Genomic DNA, 21,054 nt, shown 5'->3' with positions numbered 1-21,054 from the left:
TAGGACAAAACCGATTTTCTTTCGTGGATTGTTAACTAAGCGCTTGTCTCCCAAGTGTTTCTCCCCTTGACAGTACTCCACATTATATTTTCAGTCATCGAATCTACCGAGGGTGAAATCAGAGCGCGTCAAGTCAGCTCACATAGTACGATCCCAGAAAAGGGCACGTCGGCTTGCTTGGCTTCTTATTTCGTCAAAGGAGAAATGGAGCCAAACTTACAACTCACTGCTGACGGTTCCTTCCCTGGCGAAAGTGCCTTGCAGCCAGTGACTCACACGGCACATGTGGTCATGGCAGAACTACCCAGAACCTTCAACAATAGGGGCCCTTAGGCCCTGCTCACTCCAGCACACCTGTGGTTCCCAAACCCTGCCTTACAGTAGATGAGGCGTACATATTTGCTGGGTGCTTCTGGGGTGGGCAGGAATGGTCTTTTTGGTCACAGGCAGGCAGGCCGCACGCTCCCAGGGCCTCTCCTACAGGCCTCCTCCTGCACCGTGGCCACTGTGACACTCCCTCCCCTTCCAAGTGAGCACCCACAGCCTGCCCTCTGCGGGACCAAAGACCCAAAGACCCCAAAGAATGGGTTCAGCTTGCACAGGTGCTGTTAAGGAGCATCAGGGGCCCTCCCTGGTGGCGCAGAGGGTTAAAGCACAGAACTTAAAGGCACGGCTGCTTCGGATCGAGTTCAGTGCCCGCCCCAGAGGTGACCCACATGGCGCAGCAGACCTCTCCTGTCTCACCCGCTGCTCCCCTCAGCAGTGCACTTCTTCCATCTGCCTGTTCTGTTCCCCACTCTGTCTCTGGTGAGTCCTCTCACCCCCTGCACCTCTGGTCTGTACTCTAGTTCTGTATGCACAAATAAATACATCTTTTAAAAAAAAATGTACAAAATGATGTAAAAATAAACTTTTTTAAAATAAAAAAAAAAGGAACACATTTGTTAGGAACACATCAGCACGACAGCACTGGTAACAGCAGTAATAATAATTTCTTATACTTGTATGAGTGCGAGTCCTACCCCAGACTCCTTAGCCCCTGAATCTTCAAAAGCAGCAAGGCAACATTCCATATGTGAAAAAGTTTATGAAGAATGTATCTTGAACCAAAATAACACCACGAATAAGGCTTGGAACACTCAGTTTCATGGAGGCTAAAAGGCTGGATCATGGCAACTCAAAAGCTCTGATTAGAAACCCGATGTTTATTACGATGAATTTTTTTTTTCCCATAGGAAAAACTAGTCATTCTTTAGGAACAAACTTAGACCCAGCCCTGTCCCAACTGACAGCCAGCTGGGGAGTGACAGGTGCCTGTGGCTCACAGGTGCGGTGGGGGAGACCCCAAGTGGCCGAGCCACAGCCTGTGAGGAGGCACCACGGGCCATGGGGCGCCACAGGACTGAGGGGTCCAGGTGAGGCACGGCCAAAGAGCACAACACAAGAGGCCCGTTCATGCCCTTTTGGGGAGACATTCTTGCTCATGTGGTGCAAGATAGCCCGGGGAAAGTAAGCATGGCCTCGCTTTGATTCTGAGCACCAAGCACTCCTGCATGGCTGGCAGGACCTGCGGAATCTCCATCTTAACGTGAAGAAACAAGCTCAGAGAATTTCAACGAGTCGGGTGTTGGGGGGCTGAGACAGGGCCATGGCTGTCTGCACTGGCACAAACAGACCTGCCTCTGGGCACCCCAAGGGTCGACGGCATCCACCTCCATCAGGGAGGGCACACGAGACCATTTTGAGAGGTGGGGCATTCTTACCCCCCCCAACCCCGTCCTTTGGGGCCAAACTCGGGGCCCTTGCTCCTCAGTAAAGAGCTAAGTAAAGAGCGAGCTAATAGGCACAACGCGTGCCTCTTCCCAAGACGCTGGCTCTGTTCAGGAGGGAACACCTGGCCGGCCCGGGCCCTCTCCCTCTGAGAGGCCAGGAATGACGCAACAGGCCGCACCACACAAGCCTGTAGACCCCAGTGATTTGTCAACTGCATCATGAGGCGGGAGAGCTCCATCCGCTCCATGTCAGCAACTGGCATCCCTTCCCGGATAACTGAGCTAAACAAACGATGGAGTTCAGGAAGCCACGTCCTCCGTGGGCTGGGACAGGAACCAGCACTATGGGGCGTGACATCAGTGACCAGAGCCACAGAGTCACTGAATTTTGGAACTGGAGGTGACCTCAGATACTACCCTATGACCCCCTCATTTTACAGACAGGAAACTGGGTGGAAGGGGAGGAGGGCCGGGGCTCATCGGAGCTCCCACGGCAGAACCGGCCCTGGTGACCCTGAGGACTTCCTGCTGACCTCCCCACCCACCAGGGAGCTTCATGACTTTGTGTCCCAGACACCTTGAGAACATGAAGATCCTCTGAGCGGGATCTCCCCACGAAAACACATATATGTGAAACTGGCCTATTCGTTAAGGGGTCCATGTCTGTCCAGTGCTGCACAGAGGCTGTGGGCAAGGAGGAGGCCATTCCTTGAGGCAAATAGGAACCAGACAGGCCCCAAGGATTAAAAGTTCCCCTCAGTGGCTCTAGACACCTGATCGCCTGCTGGGGTCCCAGTGAACCAGAGGCCAGGCAGAGGGGAAAACTGGGGGGAGCAAGCTGGACTCCAGGGCCTGGGGGTGTCCTGGGGACACATGCCAGTCTGAGAGAAGGGTCAGCAGCTGCAGTCCACCCAGCTGTCCCGGGGACAAAGAAGCGGGTTGCTGGACACAACTGTGTAGGATAGGGGACAGCTGGGTGGTGGCAGGAATGGAGCAGGCCAGCAGTGGGGTGTGGCTTTGAGTCCCCGCCCACTCATTCCAAGCTGCCAGGGTCAAGTTCATGGATCACCCAGCCAGATGGAGCTTCCAGGTCACTGAGTTTTAAACTAGGTTCCGAAATTTCGGGTTCAAGAGCCAGAGGCCGCAAGAGGTGAACAGGAGGAGAGGGTCTCTGGCTTACTCCCTGCCAAGCTAGTTTTGACCAGAGATAACACTTCTGATAACACATCAGGGGATGTTTTTTTTTTTTTTTTGGGGGGGGGGGCCCAGAAACAAAAGGGTTTCCACTGCCTAAAAAACTATAAACCACTGGCCAAGTCCAAGGCCCCAGATGTTAGCTTTTCCCACCAAGTAGCTGGCCGGCTCCGCTAGTAACGGCTCTGTATGGGAACTCACTCTCCTGGTCTCCTGGTGTTCACCAGAACAGCCCCTTGACTCCCAGACCAAAAGGCCTGAGTGGTAGGGAGCAGGACTAGCCAAGGGGAACCCATCAACAGCTGGCACCCCCATAAAGATGTAGGGCCCAAAAGGAGGGGCTGGCTACGAAAGGGGAAGGAACTGCCAGGCCCAGACAGCAGGGGGGACGCATGTTGTCGGCTCCCGCAATAGCATCAAAAGCGCCCCACAGGCCCTCCCTGGTGGCGCAGCGGGTGAAAGCACAGCACTGAGAAGCTAAAGCCGCTTCCACATGAGTTCGATTCCCGCCTGCCCTGGAGGTGACCACATGGCACGGCAGACCTCTCCTGACCCGCCCGCTGCTCCCCTCAGCAGTGTACTTCGTCCATCTGCCTGTTCTGCTCCCCACTCTGTCTCTGGTGAATCCTCTCACCGCCCCTGAGCCTCTGGCCTGTACCCCAGTTCTGTATGTACAAATAAATAAATCTTTAAAAAAAATTAAAAAATCGCCCCACAGCAGTGCCTCCGTGCCCAGCCTCCTGCGGGGGTCGGCGGATGGCACAAAGGGGCCGTAGCTCAAGGAGGTCCTCAAGAAATGGGATTTGAGGGGTCATCCACTGCCCTAAAACACGTGATCCGGGCAGCCAATGCCTCTGAACTGGAGAGGCGGTGGGGCTCAGCAGACACCCCAGAGCGCCTAGATGCTGTGGGAAATCTGGGTGTGCCCCTCCTGTGCCATGGGAGAGAGTGAACCCGTGTCCTCTAGCCCCAGAGGCATGCTGACACTGCAGACAAGCACCCGAACCCGAAGGGAATAGAGCCCCGAGTCCCGGGGAGCTGGCCCCCCAGTGCCTGAGGCGCCCCGCTGCTGTGGTTTCCTTACCTTTAGCTTGGCCTGGATCTCGCGGGCTTTGCGACGAGCCAGCACCTGGATGTGGCTGGAGACCTGTGGCAGGAAGAAGAGGTTCCTGTCCCTCCCTCCCAGGACTCCTGGGCTCCCCCACCCACCCACAATCCTTAAGCCACATCTGTGGAATCGACGAATGGATGGAGACCACCGATGACAGCCCTGCCTTTTCCAGACAGCGCAGAGTTGGTACCAGCTCCAAGGCAGTGCAGGTGCTCTGCTGTCTGTTGGCCCTGGGTAAGGTGGGCGGGGGATTGCAGGGGAACAACCATCTGTGGCACCCAACAGACACAGCCCTGCGCGTGGCCCAGAGAGCCCGTGTGTCCAGCCCAAGGCCTGGCCAACGGCGGGGCGGACGGTGCCCATCCGCGTGCCGGTCTCCCCGGGCCCACCTGCTTCCGAGTGCGGGTCTTCCCTGTCCGGAGCTTGATGTAGCGGGCGATCAGCTCATTCCGACCTGCAGAGACACCGACAGCCGCTTAGCGGGAGGACAGCAGGCAGGCTAGCAGGAGTGTGTAAGGGGCCCTTCCTTCACTCTGCCCACCCAGAGTGGCAGCTGGGGTGAGATTCTCTGGTTCCTCCCGCCTTCCTGGACCCCAGCAGTGTCCCAGCAGCAAGAGGAAGCTGAGGCGTTGCTGGGGCCAGGTAACCTGGGAACAGGGCTGTGGACCTCTGGCTGGCACGCAGCTCTCGGGGTGTCCTTACAGCCTCCCTCGACCCCATCCATCCTACAGCAGCCAGAGCTGCCTCTCTGCACCCGCCTTCTTTTGAGGCCTTCTGCGCCCCAGGGGGGCTGCAGGGAAGCGCAGGGGTGAGGCCCTTCCCCTCTGCAACTCTCACTGTGCCTGCCACCTCTGTCAATGAGCAGAACCTGGCAAGATGGCTCGCTCACATTGCTGTCTGTGAGCGGCAAAGGGGTGTCAGTGCTGAGACACCGAGTGTACCCAGAGAGGAGGCCTAGGCCCTGAGGTTAGACGCAGACACCCCATGCTGACCGCACGCCCTGCTCCACGGCTGACCAGAGGGGCACCAGGGAGCACCGGGTGCTCGGAGGTGACGCCGAGCCCGAGAGATGCTGGAGCCCAGCAAGGAGCCACCGTGGGCCGTGATTCTAAACAAGATTACGAGGCGGTTTCAGAGAGCCCAGCGCCTGGCTGAGAGACACGGGCCCGCGTTGGCAGAGCAGGGCACGCACCAGGCAGGGAACACGGTGTGTTCAGAGGCCGAGGGGTCAGGTCAGGCTGGGTGGTCAGGTGAGCCTTAGCTGGACCTAGACCTCAGGGCAGCATCAGGCCAGAGTGGCAGTGAACCGAGGGGCCCGTCGTCACTTTCACGCTCCACCTCTGGGGCCAGAGGGCCCAGCCGCCCGCCTGCCCCGTCCGGCTGGGCCCGGAGGCCGTGGCTGAGTGAGGACGCTTCTGCAGGAGGCCAGAGAGAGGGCTGCCTGCCACTTGGCTGTCAACCAGCGAGCACAGCCAAGGTCAAGCTGGCCCCCCCCGGCTGACCTTTCACCACTGCCAAGACCGAATTAAGAGGCCACACTCAGGAGGGTCATCTGCCAGGAAGACATGCTGGTCCGAAGCACCCGCCTGTCTGTATCGGGGCAGACCGGACCGTGGAGACACCCCACAGGGGCTTGTCCGCACCTAAAACCACGGTCCAGCAAGGTGTCTCTGCGCAAAGCTTTCAGGGAGAGGTAGGCCACAGCTCCTTTGGCTGTCCAAGGAATGTTTGACAGTCCTACCTGTTGTCTAACTAGAAGTACTCGTGCTGCATGATGACATTTTCATGGGCAAGAGAGTCTAAGTCATCACCACTGAGGACTTTCACCGGTGAAGACAAGCCCTGGAACTGGGAGATGGGAACCTGGCTGCCAGCCTGCTGCACAGGAACGAAGGAGCACAGGACCCCAGCCAGTCCCTGTCCTCGCTGGCCCAGCCTTTTCTTCTTACGGTCTCTTTCCTCCAAATTTTTCCAGACTTAAGAAACAGGCTCCAACTTTGGCTCACTGGGTCCCTTCAGTAAAATGAACACCAGCGGGCCCTCCCTGGTGGTGCAGCGGGTTGAAGCGCAGCACTGTGAAGCTGTCAGCAGCCACTGCAGCGCGAGTTCAATCCCCGGCCAGGGAGCTGACCACCCACATGGCGCGGCAGACCTCCCCTATCCTGCCCGCTGCTCCCCTCAGCAGTGTACTTCAGTAGATCTGCCTGTCCTGCTCCCCACTCTGTCTCTGGTGAAGCCTCTCACCACCCCCCGCACCACTGGCCTGTACTCTAATTCTGTATGCATAAATAAATAAATCTTTAAAAAACACCTCTTTCCATATTGCAGGCAATTTTACCTACTGCAAACAAGGAAACTGGGGTCAGTCACAAAACCTCACCCAGATGGCCCACAGACTAACTGCCCAAGTTTTACTTGGGCACCTGTGAGTGGCACAGAGTGGTGCAGGAGCTGGGGAGCACCCGCCCCCCACGAGCTGAGACCCTTCTGCAGATAACTCTCGGGCACTGCTTCATTCTTTCTCCTTCTGGACTCTCGTTATATCTGTATCTTCAAGAGTACATATTCATCTTCTATTTCATCTACCTTCGTGCTTTTTCCAGAATTTTTCAGTTCCTCCACTGATCTTTTAGCTACCTCCAGGGCCTTTCCTTTCTCATTTAACGATTCAATCTCGTTCTTCCCTTGGCCGACGACTGACCGCTGTTTTTCAGAGCATTCTGCTCCTTTGAGTTCTTTAATTAAGAAGCTTCTGAATTCTTTATCTGTCAGGCAAAGAAATTCTTCCATGTCAGTGTCCCTGGGCTCTGGGAGCTGATTTTCTTTCTGTGATGTGTTGTTCTCGGGGGGCTTTGCCCGGCCACTTGTTTATTTCTTTCTCCCCATTGTTCACTTCCGTGTTTGTTCTTGGCTTAGGGCCATGAGCTACTGGTGCCCACTGGCCTGACTCCGGTGTGAGGCTCCTTACTCCGGACACCACGGGTCCTGGGCGTGAGTGCTTGCCCGGGCCACAGCCCTCTACCCTCTGGCCCGGGGTACAGGAGCTCCGTCTGCAGACCAGCCACCTTGACCTTGGCCACAGGGGCCCGCAGGGGCCTAACCCACCAAGCCAAGACTTGAATCTCTCCAAGTTGTGCCTCTTCCCTTCCTCTCTCAGGAATCCTGCCCTCCCTTGCTCCCTCAGCTCAGCCCATTATTCCACCCGGCTAGTTTGGTGTTGTCGTCCAGGGCGATGCCAGCATTTGCGAGCCCCTGGGTGGGAGTGAAGTGCTGGGTTTCTGTGGGTGTGCTCAGTCAAGGGGGACCAGCTTCCTTCCTGCCACAGAGGTGCACCTGGTCATTCTGCTGCCTGCGGCCAGCTGGCATCTAACCCAGACTCCTACAGACGGGCCTCGCTGCCGTGTCTCTGACACTCGTAGCAACAGAAACAACGGGAAGGTTTCTGAGCACTCCAGGCGCCCTGTGCTAGGCACTAGACTTGCAGCTTTACCCTTTCACTGCTCCAGGCACCTGGTGTGAAAGCTTCATTCTGGAGACAGGGAGGTGGCGGTGCAGACAGGTTTAGAAACTTGCTCGGGGTCACATGCCAGCGAGTGGTTGAGTGTCACTTCCATGCAGCCTCGTTCCTGAGTCCACCTCTCAATTGTGGCACATTATTGTTATTTAACACGGCGAGGCCAGGGGCCCCCAGAGGTCAGGGCTAACCTAAGGAAGAGGAGGCTGCGGCCCCGACCCAGTGAGCGGCTTATTGCCAGCCGCATGGTTTGCTGGAGTGCCAGGCGCTGTGAGGACATACGTTTCTGAGGCCTCACTGCTACTGCGCAATGGCTGCTTTGCTCCCAGGATGCGCTCCCCTGGCTCTGTAAGAGCGTTTTCTGCTCCTCCCTTCTGGATCCAGCTCCTGATGCTCTGGGGCTCAGCATGCAGTAAGCCCTTTGCGATGTCTGACTGCCGGCGCCCAGCCCCAGGTCCAGCAGGGAGAGCCAACCGCCTGGCCCAAGAGCCTGCCCACCTGTTCCCCCCTCTCTGTGTTACCCAGAGCTGGCAGGAGCCTGTGTGCTCTGGAGAGTCAGAGAAGCAGCGGGAAGGAGGGCGCAGAGGCCCCGAGAGCGAGCCGAAAAGCCACAGGGGAAGGACAATGCAGTAGGAAGCCTGCAGGAAACCCAGCAGGGCCGGTGGGAGACAGCCTGTGTTCTGGTCCAGCTCTGCTGCTGGCTGTGTAGTAACCCCAGGCTTACCCCTCGGGGGCCTGGGCTCACGGGCTGGGGAAGCATGAGGAAGCCAGCCTGGACTTCGCGGAGGCCAGCTGGGCAGCTGGGCATTGCTGTGCGGCAGGTGGCCTTGACCAACCCGAGAGGGCCAGGGTGGGGCTGGGAAGGACGCCCCCGCCAGCCCATCCCATCTGTCAGAGCACATGTGTCCCACCGCCCCCAGATCTCACCCACAGCCCCTCCCCACACGGGCAAGGACTGCCAGCCTCGGCTTAACCACAGGCTGAGGGCAGGACGTTCCCTCTCTAGGATCCACGCAGGGACACCCCCACTTTCTACCAACCCCAGTGTCCCACACACCCTGTTAGCCATGCCAGACTTGCACAGCCACATGCTACCACTGAAGTTATTGTCCCATGTGCAAAATCACTTCTTAGGTATTTACTTCCCTCCCTCTGCACCAGCCCTCGGCTCTGAGCCACAAACTTATGGTCCTGTTAGAACTAAAGCCCCTAGTTAGCAAAATTAAAAGAGGTCAAGAGCCCCGGGGCATGCACGCCCCCGCCCAGGGAGAGGCGGATCTGCACTTGAAGACCTTTGGCTCACCAGAGGCCTCTCACAGAAGTGAGTCTTTATATAAAGTCGCTGCTGCACCCCGTGGGTTGTGGCAGGGAGGAGGCCTGCTCTTCCCAATCCCACCCTAATCCTGTCGGTCCAGGGGCCCCTCTGTCCAGGGATCAGCTGAAGCTATAAACACCTGCAGCTGGGGGGTGGAGGCTATTTGTGGATAGAAACTTCTACCCGAAGCCTGAAAAGGCAGTGATTAGGCCTGATACCCGAGCTGTTACCACCACTGACCCTGGAGGCTTCTGGCGACACCCAACCCAGCCTGCAAAGCCTGTTGCCCCCCTCACCCCCCACCAAGTGAGTGCCACTACCTGCTCCAAGCCCTGGTGCCCAGGGCTTGTGCCTTTCTCACAGTCCTGTGCAAAAATGATGTGGGGTCTTCTCTTACCCCCCCGCCCCATGTCCCCCCAACTAATTGAGGTTCCTTGAGGGCAGGCATGTACGTGTCCCAGGCAGCTCTATGAGCAACTGCCCCTGCAGAGGTTGGAACACAAATGCTCCACATCAACAATCACAAGGGACATGAGAATCAGAACCTCGAGACATCACTTCACACCCGCTAGGGTAGCTTTTTTTTTTTTCCTGGAAAATAACAAGTGATGGCACAGATGCAAAGAAATGGGAACCTGAGCCCTCACCCGTGGCGCAGCGGGTAAGGACGCAGCACTATAAGCTGCAGCCTCTTCAATACAAGTTCTATCCCCGCCCTGGAGGTGACCCACATGGCGCGGCAGACCTCTCCTGGCCAGTCCTGCTCCCCTCAGCAGTGTACTTTGCCAGTCAGCCTGTTCTGCTCCCCACTCTGTCTCTGGTGAAGCCTCTCACTGTCCCTGTACCTCTGGCCTGTACCCCAGTTCTGTATGTGTAAATAAATAAATAAATAAATCTTTAATGAAAGAAAGACAGAAAGAAACAGAACCCTTGCGCATGGCTAGTGAAATGGAAAATGGTGCAGCCATGATGGACGATAGAGAGTTGGGTCTTCGCAAAGCTAAACATAGAATTACCACGTGACCCAGCAATTCCGTCTCTAGGTTTTCACCCAAATGAAGTGGCAGAAGGGACTCAATACCGGTCCACCCAAGTTCATAGCAGCAATATTTACCACAGCCCAAAGGTGGAAATATCCTCGTACCCACCAGTACCTACATAAAGTGTGGTCGAACATAAAATGGAATATTACTCAGCTATAAAAAAGAGACCAAAAAAAAAAAAAGAGAGAGACAGAACAAATGTGTGGCACGGGCCACAACAGGGTGCCCCTCAAAGACACTGAAGGGAACTGAGGCAGAATAAGACAGCCTGATCCAACTCCACGTTTCTCTACAACGGGCAACTTTGTAGAGACAGAAAGTAGATGGGAGGTTGCCAGTGCAGGGAGATGGGAGTGGGGGGTTGCTGTTGAGTGGGTTGGGGATTTCAGTTTGGAAAGATGAGAAAGTTCTGGAGAGGGGTGGTGGAGAGGGCAGTGAGGCAATACAAATGGACTTGGTGCCAGTGAGCAATACACTTAAAAATGACTGAGATGACTAATCGTATGGAATATTTTCTCACAATAAAAAAAAACCTCCAAAAAAGGGTGCAGTATTGTTGCCGTCCCCGTTTTTCAAAGAACACTGACACTGAAAAGGATAGCCAGCGTGCCCACGGCCACAGGGGCTGTGGCCGGGGAGCGGCTGTTTGCACGGGAGGCGCCCGGCATCCGGCCTCCGGCCTGCTGGCTCACAGGAGGCCTGGAAGCAGCTGGAAACCTCAGGGCTGCAGTGTTAACGGCAACAGAGGGCAAGGAACACAGCACAGGAAGCAGGGGGCAGGGGAGCTGAACTGCGGCTCACTGACCCCTGGCCCATCCCCTGAGCAGCAAGGACAGCGACCTGGGGCCGGCGCCCGCCACTTCCTGTGTGCCGATCACAATCGAGCAGCCTTCGCCTCTGATGGGTCTGTCCAGATCCCCTGCTGGGGTCCCTCACACACCATACAGAGCCCCACCTCTGGGCCAATGCTCCCTCTCTCCCTCCTTGCCTGGCACCTTCTTCCTCTACCCAGTTCAAGCCCCACTTCCTTCCAGAAAATTTGGAGGTAATCCAGCCCCCTCGTTTATGGGCTGCGCACAAAAGAGACGCCTGCCTGGCAGCCAGTCCACTTTCTACGATTGTTTCTCCTGCTCTCCCACTTAGACGGCGGCTCTAGAGCACAGGGCACAGGTGGCTCACAAAGGTGGGCACGTAGGAAGAACCGACAAACTGCTAACAGGAAAGGGAAGCCTTGGCACCAGGCAACCTGGGAGGCCAGGGAGTGGGGCAGAGAGACAGACAGAAGAGAGGCAAGTTCTAAAGTAACCTGCAGAGATGGCCAACAAGCATATGAAAAAATGTTCAACATCACTCATAATAAGGGAGATGCAAATTAAAACCACGATGAGATACCACCTCACCCCAGTGAGAATGGCACATCTTCAAACTAGCAACAACAAATGTTGCCGAGGATGTGGAGAAAAAGGAAGTCTCCTGCACTGCTGGCGGGAATGCAAACTAGTACAACCACTATGGAAAACTGTCTGGAGGTTCCTCAAACTGCTAAACATGGAGCTTCCCTACGACCCAGCAATCCCACTCCTAGGTATCTATCCAAAAGACACAAAAACACTGATTGAAAAAGATACCTGCACCCCCATGTTTACTGCTGCTTTATTCACAATTGGAAAAACATGGAAGCAGCCCAAATGCCCAAAAGTAGATGACTGGATTAGAAAGATGTGGTACATATATACAATGGAATATTACTCAGCAACCAAAAAAGAGAAACACATGTCTTTTGCAGCAACTTGGATGGAGCTGGAAAAGATCATGCTTAGTGAGATAAGCCAGAAAGAGAAAGAAAAATACCGGATGGTTTCAGTCATAGCAGGCGAGAAAATAACAAAAATAATGAACAACCATATACCAGAGACATTTTGTGGGGGTGGAGTGGGGGATGGGATCAAAAACGGGGTGGGGGAGGGAAATGCACTGGACTACGGTGATGGCACATGGGTGACTCGGTGATGGGGAACCCGCGGGGATTACAACTGAGATGGGAAAAAATGTACAAAATGATGTAAAAATAAACTGTTATAGAAAAAAAAAGTAACCTGCAGAAAGATGAGCGGCACCGTGGGCAGAAATGGACAAGTGCATCGAGGACGGAGCCAGCAAGAGGGAGAACACGAGCAGCCAGGCCCGGAGCTGAGCTGTGAGGCGGGCAAGGCGAGGGACGAGGGACTGCCCTGTGCTCACCTCCGCTCCACCCACCCCCGTGCCCCGCGGCCAGACTGGCTGAAAGAGGGCAGAGTGGCCAGAGAGACAGCGCCAGATTGAGGGTCACACGGTGACAGGGCAAAAATGAAAGCCGCCAAGACCAGGACAGGGCAAACGGTCCCTGCCGGGAGCCGGTACACAGTGTGGGAGGCTCGACTCAGAAATAACAGCTGCTAATCTGCCCCTCAGCGCTGCGCCCATCTGCTTGTCTGCCTGGCCCCTCGATGTCCTGCCCGGGGAGCAGCCCCAACCCCGCCCTGGGCATCTCCCGGCCGAGAACCGCCTCTGGGCACCAGGCGGTGACCTGCTCTTTCTCCTGAGGCCTGCTCCCGCCGGTTTGTTCTCAGGGCCCCACTGGCTGGCCCTCCTGCAGGATTGACTGTCTCTGGATGCAGAAATCGGGGACCAAAAAGTCCAGGGCTCTTGGGAGCTCCAGGTGCAGCCAGAGCACACGGGGGACAGTGAGAGTGGTCTCAAGGGGAGATGAGAGCAGCCGGAGCAGACGAGTCTGAGTCAGCCTGGCGACCGTCCCCTTTCTCGGCCTTCCTGGGGCCCGTCCCACACACCGGCTGAGCTCACATCTATATATACCTTCCAGCTGGACAGGTCAGCACTGTGGACAGCCCCTCCACCAGCTCCCTGCGTGTCCTGCCTTGGCAGAGCCCCTGTGCCTGGTAAGAAGAGATGGGGCCAAGCCAGCGTCTGGGCCCCAGCAGGGTCAGTACTCTGCGGACAGGTGCTGTGGGGGTGGGGAGTCATCAGACACCACCCAGCGTCCTCCAGGCCCCTGTCTGAGCCTGACCCACCTGGGGCCCAGGCCAAGCAGAAGGCAGGCAGGGGAAGGAGAAGGGATGCTGGGGCTGGATTTGCTAGGCCCACATAGGCCATTTGGGGTGATGGGGATCCCCCACTCTCCCGCTGACCCCCTGGAGACTCTGGGAGAAACTCTTAGCTCCTCTGGGTTCCCATTTTCACATCTGCAAGCAGGTTAAAATTCCTCTCTTCCCTCCCTTGACAAGACTAAAGAGATAGCAGGCGTCAAAGTGCACCAAAGCACCTGCTTTTTTTTTTTTTTTAATAATATAATAGTTTGTTTTTACATCCTTTTGTGCCTTTTTCCAACTCACTTGTAATCCCCATGGGCTTCCCATCACCCAATCACCTGTGTGCCATCACCACAGTCCAGTGCACTTCCCTCCCCCCACCCCATTCCCACTCCACCCCTGTAAAATGTCTCTGGTATATAGCTGTTCATTATTATTATTCCCCGCCCCCCGGGTCCTTTATTCTCCTGCTATGAGTGAAACCATCGGTATTTTTCTTTTTCTCTCTGGCTTATTTCACTAAGCATGATCCCTTCCAGCTCCATCCATGTTGCTGCAAAAGGCATGAGTTTATCTTTTTTGATTGCTGAGTAATGTTCCATTGTGTACGTACATACACATCTTTTTAACCCAGTCATCTGCTTTTGGGCATTTGGGTTGATTCCATGTCTTTCCTATTGTAAAGAAAGCAGCAATAAACATGGAGAAGCACCTGCTCTTATTACCATAGTTAACAGACTCCTGGCTCGCCCCCTCCTCTCTTTGCCTCTCAGGACGTCCAGACACCCCACCCTCTGGCCCACCTTTTCTCAGCATAAGGAAGCAGCACAGGCAGGGAACACCCACTGGGCCAGAGCCCCCTCCATCCCCCAGGCAACAGCTCCCTTCTGCCAAACAGAACCCCAACACCAGGCTGCTGGAGTCCACAGCCTCCCTGTGCCCAAACCATGGCTCGGCCACAACTGTCTGGCGACTGAAGATCGTCCCTTAACCCCAATTCCCTTGCATGTGGAATGGGGACAGAGAGAGCCACGTCTCTCAACTCAGCAGAACTAAGCACCCACCCAAATGGCCACCAGCGGAGGAACTGGACAAGCAAAATGCAGGCTCTGGGGCCAGTGGAGACCTCGTCCGTATTAAAAGGAGGGAAACTGACACAGGCTACAACCGTGGAAGTGCCTGAGAACCTCACTGCGGAGGCCAGGAAGCCAGCCCCTCACAGGAGGACAACAGGGCCTTCCACTTAGGGGAGGTACTTGAGAGTAACCCTATCCACACAGACAGGAAGCCCCGAGGTTACGGGGCTACGGGTGGGGGGAGCAAGTGTTGAATGGGTGCTGAGGCTCCCTGCAGGAAAACAGAAACGTTCTGTGGAGGGATGATGGAGAGGGCAGCACACACGTGAACGCCCTTTAGGCCACCGCCGTGTTCTTAAAAGTGGTTTAAACGGGCCCTCCCTGGTGGCGCAGCGGGTTAAAGCACAGCACTGAGAAGCTAAAGCCACTTCCGAGTGAGTTCGATCCCGGCCTGCCCCAGAGGTGAACCTGGGGCACGGCAGATCCCTCCTGACCTGCCCGCTGCTCCCCTCAGCAGTGTACTTTGTCAATCAATCTGTTCTGCTCCCCACTCTGTCTCCGGTGAATCCTCTCACTGCCCCTGCACCTCTGGCCTATACCCCAGTTCTGTATGTATAAATAAATAAATAATTAAAAAAAAAAAAAACGGTTGAAATGGTAAATTTAGGTGATATCTATTTTATCACCAAAAAAAAGGTCAGCATCCAAAGCCTGGTTCACAGCTGACACAGATACTCTCCACCTTCCAGACACCCACAGCACCCTCACTCAATCCCTCTGCTAACATCCGCACCCTGTGTTGGCCAGACCATGTGTCCCTGCAAAGCAGACAGCGGTGGGCCCTCCCTGGTGGCACAGCAGGTTAAAGCGTAGCACTATGAAGCTACCGCAGCCACTGCAGCATGAGTTCGATCCCCGGCTCAGAGGTGACCCACAGGGTGCAGCAGACCTCTCCTGTCCTGCCTGCTGCTCCCCTCAACAGTGTATTTCAGTCCATCTGCCTGTTCAGCAACCCACTCCATCTCTGGTGAATCCTCTCACTGCCCCCCACCTCTGGCCTGTACCCCAGCTCTGTATGCACAAAGTCTTTTTAAAAAATAAACAAAAATGTGCAAAATGATGTAAAATAAACTTTTTAATAAAAAAAAAAATCAGACAGCCGTATCCTGTACAGAGGTCTGGGCACCGGTCCTGGCTTTCCAGCCTGGGACCCCAACAGTTCTCCAGATAAATGACATGCTCCCCTGTACACCCACTACCTAGTCACACCTTCACACCTCAAGTCATGAGTCATACCCATCCTGTTCTCCAGGAAAGCAGCAGAAAGTTCTGGAGTCCCAGAGGCTCCATTCTGCACCAGCTCCAGAGTAACTGTGAAAGCCCCAGCCTCACCTGGCCCAGCAGGAGCTCGGCACACATCAGTTTCTCCCATGAAGCAATGATCAGCAGGACGCGGTCAGAGGAGGGGTGTTATGGGGCGAGTCAGGGCAGAGCCACGGGCAGAAATAAGTAAGACTCAGAGGTAGCAAGCAACCCCGGAGGTGGGCTGGTGAGGACAGACGAGCAGCCTGAACTGGCGACTGAGGACCAGAGCCGGGGCCCACGCCCACTCCCAAGGCTGCGTACAGAAGCCCCCATCCCAGGGAACCCAGCACTGAAGGCAGCAGAGTCCTCGGGCACCCCCAGACCCTTGGGGAGAACCCCGAGTGTCCCTCGCCACGACTCCCCCACGGCTGGGGCTGCAGCCGCGCCTCGGTTTCCTTACCGTACATCTTGCCCTCGTCCGACAGGATGATCTTGCGCCGGCCGCAGGGCGGGTAGATGGCCAGCGCCTCCTGGAAGCTCTGCTCGATGTCCGGGCTCCACACGCCCTCCGCATCATTGTCGATGGGCTTGTCCAATGCCTGGCTGCCCCCAGAGACGTTGCTCCCCTCGGGGGAGTTGGGAGAGCTCCACTCGTTGGAGGTAATGGTGCCGGCCTTGTCCTCCAAGGCTCCGCTTGGAGGAGCGCCCGTTGGACCTGTGTGGGCAGAGACCATGGCAACAGTGTGGACTGCGGGGCGGGGAGCAAGCCCCGGGGGTGCCGGGCCCCCAAAGCAGCAGTCCTTCCTTACCGAGCCACTCACAGCACAGAGGCTTCTGAGGGACAGCTGGGAGGTCAGGGGGCAAAGGGAAGCAAAAGATCTGGAAGAAACGGGGCATCTAGGGCGGGTCATCTCCCCTCTGCAGACCTGAGCTCCCCACCCTGTCAGACGAGCACAGCAACCCAGGCGGCACCGAGCCCAGAAAGGGCCGAGAAGGGGGAGACCAGGACGAAGGGCCAGGGGTACCGGGGTACTAAATCAACAAAGGTTAAAAGGATGAAGATATCTGACACTGGGGCCTCCCTTGTGGCGCACGGGGTTGTCGCAGGACTATGAGGCTATCCCCAGCCACTAGAGTTCAATCCCCACCCCGAGGTGACCCACAGGGCACAGCTGACCTCTCCTACCTGCCTGCTGCTCCTCTCAGCAGTATATTTCAGTCCAGCTGCCTATTCTGCTCCCCACTCTATCACTGGTGAATCTTCCACCCCTGCATCTCTGGCCTGCACCCCAGTTCTTGTATGCATAAATAAATAAATCTTGATAATAATAAAATAAAGAAATAGGCCCTCCCTAGTGGTAGAGCAGGTTAAAGCACAGCACTGGAAAGCTAAAGCCACTTCAGCCTGAGTTTGATCCCCGCCCTGGAGGTGACCCACATGGCGCAGCAGACCTCTCCTGACCCGCCCACGGCTCCCCTCAGCAGTGTGTTTCAGTCAGTCAGCCTGTTATGCTCCCCACTCTGTCTCTGGTGAATCCTCTCACTGCACCTGCGACTCTGGCCTGTACCCCAGTTCTGTATGCATAAATAAATAAATCTTTTTAAAAAACAAAATAAAGACACTGCAGCAACATCTTTAAAGATACAGCACCCAATGAAACGATAGTGAAGGCAAGGATAAATAGATGGGGCCACATCAAGTTAGAGCTTCTGTACAGCAAAAGAGACATTACACAAACAGACAGCCCACTGATTGGGAAAAAATTTTCTCACACAAAACTAGCGATAAAGGATTGATCAGAAAAATATACGGAGAACTGATGAAACTCAACAAAAATAAAGTAGACAACCCCATCAAAAAACGGGCAGAAGAGCTAAAAAGACGAGACTTCTCCAAAGAGGAAATGCAGATGGCCGACAAGCATATGAAAAAATGTTCAACATCCCTTGTAATAAGGAAGATGCAAATTAAAACCACAATGAGATACCCAGTGAGAATGGCACATCTTCAAACAACTAGCAACAACAAATGTTGGCGAGGATGTGGAGAAAAAAGGAACTCTCCTGCATTGCTGGTGGGAATGCAAACTAGTACAACCACCACGGAAAACTGTTTGGGGGTTCCTCAAACTGCTAAACATGGAGCTTCCCTATGACCCAGCAATCCCACTCCAGGTACCCACCCAAAAGACACAAAAACACTGATTCAAAAAGATACCTGCACCCCCATGCTTACTGCTGCTTTATTCACAATTGGAAACAGCCCAAATGCCCTAAAATGGATGGATAACTGGATTAAAAAGACATGGTACATATACACAATGGAATATTACTCAGCAATCAAAAAAAACTCATGCCTTTTGCAGCAACATGGATGGATGATGGGAAGCCCAAGGGGATTACAAGTGAGATGAAAAATGCACAAGATTATATAAAAATAAACTATTCTATTATTAAAAAAATAAAATAAAATAAAGAAATAAAAGAACAAATAAATGGATGTATGTAAGTTCTCTGTGGAATGAAGATTTCTCTGGGGGGTGAAGTGCTCAGGATTTAGTGTGAGGAAACGAAAAGGAAGATGCAGTACAGGTCTGCACTCTGGCACACAGCTGCCTTTGGGGGTCTGTGAAATGAAAGTATGGGGAGGTAGGAGTCAAGAGGCAGGTTCCAATGGCGTGGTCAAATCCCTCCATGCCTCTGGGCCCCGGCAGAACTAAGAGGAGAGGCAGCTTCTCTCCAGACGGAAGCCCTTCCTGTCCCAGCAGCGTGTGGCTGGCACCCGGGCCCTCCTCTCCTGGGGGATCTCTGTCGTGGCCTCTAGACACGCCACAGGGACTTTGCCTGTGGCCCTACTCAGAGAAGGTTGGGAGGCTCCAGGGTGCGTGGACAGCTGTGTGACTGTCCCGGGTGATCGCCAATAAGATGAGACGGACAGGGCCTGACACCGGCACCACTATTACCAAACCACAAGGATGAACGTCTCCCAGAGAAGGTCTAAAGCCCTAAAAGAACCAGAAAGCTGCACATACCTTAAGCCCTCATAGCTCACAATAATTACTGTTCATTAATTAATACTATTAACACCTGAGGCCTCGTGCGACCTGGCTTTAGCCTAGTTTTCTTCTGGGAACTGACACTAAACGCAGCTGGGTTCTTCGAGTGAGGAGGAGGGAGCTGGGAGGCCCAAGGGTTAGGAGAGGGAGAAAGGAGGGAGACCCGACTTCCCCACTCCTCGACTTCCCCACTCCTCGCAGTAAGAAGCCCCTGAGAGCCTGCGGCAGCAGTCTCCAGACCCTTCCTTCATCAGAGGGGAGCTAGACAGATCGACTGCTGGGATAAGACAAGCAGCTTTGGCCTCTGCAAAAAGCTGGGCTCGGGGCAGTCGGCAGTCCAGCGGAATGCCAGACCTGGGGAGAACCAGAAACTCGTGACAGATGCTGCCCACGAGTGAGGTTTTCTGAGGATTTGCACTCCATGTCCCCAAGATGGGGCCTGTCCCAGGCAAAGCAGGGCAGCGGGTCACCCAAGGCCCTGGGCCACAGGATTCATTACCGAAATGGAGAGGCTCCCAGCCGCTTGCGGCCGGGTGCACAGCTCTCACTGGCCAGCCTCTCCCGGCCTCCCAGCCCGCAGCCCCGGCTGGCAGAGGCCTCCCCCAGCAGGAAAACTTCCCAAGTGGCCTCTGCCTGAGACTAGCAGACTAGCAGAAGGGGGGTGCGGGGGTAAGCCAACACCAGCCCAGAAAAGGAGCCACTCTTGCTCCTCCTTGCCAAGGACCGCAAGGCCATGTGGACCCTGCCAGGCTGAGCCAGAGGAGGGAACAGATGGCATCACTAAGCCAGGGTCAGGTGCCACAAACAGGAGTAAAAATAATCCCTGACCTGGCTCCCAGGCCTCCGCTCCGTCCCTCCCCAGTCCCAAAAGCCCACCACGGCCCGCCCCGAACAAAGTCCAGGCCCAAAGGAGACTCACTGGAGGAGCCACAGACACCACTTACTCAGGAAGTTTTCACAAGAATCAGGAACTCGTCTCTCTGAATGAGAACTGCTCCCCCAAAACACTTCCAAGGCAGGAAGGAACTTGTGGGCTCCAGGTTATAAATGGAGAAACCACGGCTCTGAGAGGCAAAACCAGGCCTCAGGCCGTGAAGTCCGGTGCTGGCTGGTCCAGGGCTGTGCCCCCAGGCCTCCATCTCCCACCCTCACGGCCTGCCCCCTTCCTCAGCCACCCGTGATGACTCTCCCCGGCTTCTCAAGCCCCTACACACAAGTCACACGTGAGGATGCCCAGGGCAGTGAAAGTGATGGCACCTGTGCTCACCTTCTCTCCAAGAGGACCGTTGGCTAGCTGAGAGCTGGAGTGTTTCTCACTGCCAGGTCCCGCTCGGGGCTGGGAACTCAGGCGGCCGCCATCCATGGGGTTGCGTCACCCACTGTCCCCTCTCCTCGGTCCAGAACAAAGTGCCCGTTTCCTCTCACCACGGTCCCACTCGCTCGGGGTCAAGGCGGCTCATAATGGCCTCCCCAGCTCCCTGACCCCAAAATGGAAGTGATGGGAGAACCCCACTCAGAAGGTTCACGAGGTCTGCCTGGGGCCACCCAGAAACTGAGGCTATTCGAAGGCCTGGAATGGTCCCCTCCTCTCTGTCCCTGCCAATCGGGGCTTCTGGGATCCAGGCAAAAGGCTCCAGAGACATTTTGTCCTTACAGTCTCTGGGCTCTGCGATGTGCCGCCTCCTGCTGCTCTCTCCCAAGTTCTTCGAAAGAACCTCCTGTCGCCCCAAGGATGCCACAACTGAGGTGGCAGGACTCAGTTGGTGAGCAGGACTCTCACCAGGCGGGGGCATGAAAGCCTGGAGTTTCCTTCCAGAAGACCCATCCCAGGGGCAGGCAGTCAGCCCCAGAAGAGGGCCCCTTCTCTGGGGGACCGAGCTGCAGTGCCAGCTCTGCACCCCACATGCTTTGAGCGGCCTGCCCTGGCTGTGGCCACAGAACACCTGCCCTGGGTGGCAGGGGGCCCTCCCCAAGGGGTGCCGTGCGTGGTAAGCAGAAACACAAGATACAGACTTGGGCAAACTCCCGGGCCAGGGGGCTGGGGTGCGCCTCTGAGCCTCACTGCAGGGAGCTCATTTCCCAGAGAGGAAATCAGGGAGAGCGGGTCTCGATCTCCTGCCAGACTCATCCAAACTCTGGAACTAAGGTCTGGAGAAATGGGTGCAGGCCCTCACGTGACTTCAGATTTTAGGTAGGGAGGGCCCTCCCTGGTGGCACAGGGGTTAACGCGCAGCACTGTGAAGCTATGGCAGCCACTGCAGCATGAGTTCACTACCCAGCCAGGGAGCTGACCCCCATGGCACAGCAGACCTCTCCTGTCTCACCCGCTGCTGCAATGGATTTCAGTCAGTCTACCTGCTGTTTCCCACTTTGTCTCACCCCCTGTACCTTTGGCCTGCACCCTGATTCTTACATGCATAGATTTAAAAAAAGGTTTTAGGTAGGGAGTAGGAGGCTGGCACACAGATACATGAGCACTCTGAGATTTGAGAGGCTCCTGGAAGCAGGAAGAGAAACAGAGCCTGCACAAAGGCCCGAGCCTCGCCCTGAAGTCCCCACACCCAGCTCACACTGGCCTCGGG

At 55.6% G+C, this 21,054-nt stretch overlaps 1 protein-coding gene across 1 annotated transcript in view; it reads right to left on the bottom strand.

The window, feature by feature from the left end:
• TEAD4 (TEA domain family member 4) overlaps positions 1 to 16,150 on the bottom strand; it is a 37,153-nt gene extending 21,003 nt beyond the window's left edge. The window contains exons 1-3 of the mRNA XM_004692852.2: positions 15,877 to 16,150; positions 4,467 to 4,531; positions 4,051 to 4,113 (exon numbers count right to left, since the gene is read on the bottom strand). Of these exons, the coding sequence (XP_004692909.2) occupies positions 4,051 to 4,113; positions 4,467 to 4,531; positions 15,877 to 16,150 (402 nt within the window). The remainder of the gene's footprint in view (positions 1 to 4,050; positions 4,114 to 4,466; positions 4,532 to 15,876) is intronic.
• Positions 16,151 to 21,054: the final 4,904 nt, after the last annotated feature.

This window comes from Condylura cristata, unplaced genomic scaffold (assembly GCF_000260355.1).
Source record: "Condylura cristata isolate star-nosed mole 26May11 unplaced genomic scaffold, ConCri1.0 scaffold00034, whole genome shotgun sequence".
Classification (NCBI taxonomy): Eukaryota; Metazoa; Chordata; class Mammalia; order Eulipotyphla; family Talpidae; genus Condylura; species Condylura cristata.
Note: the sequence above shows the minus strand (reverse complement) of the source record. Positions and strands in the feature narration are given on the sequence as shown.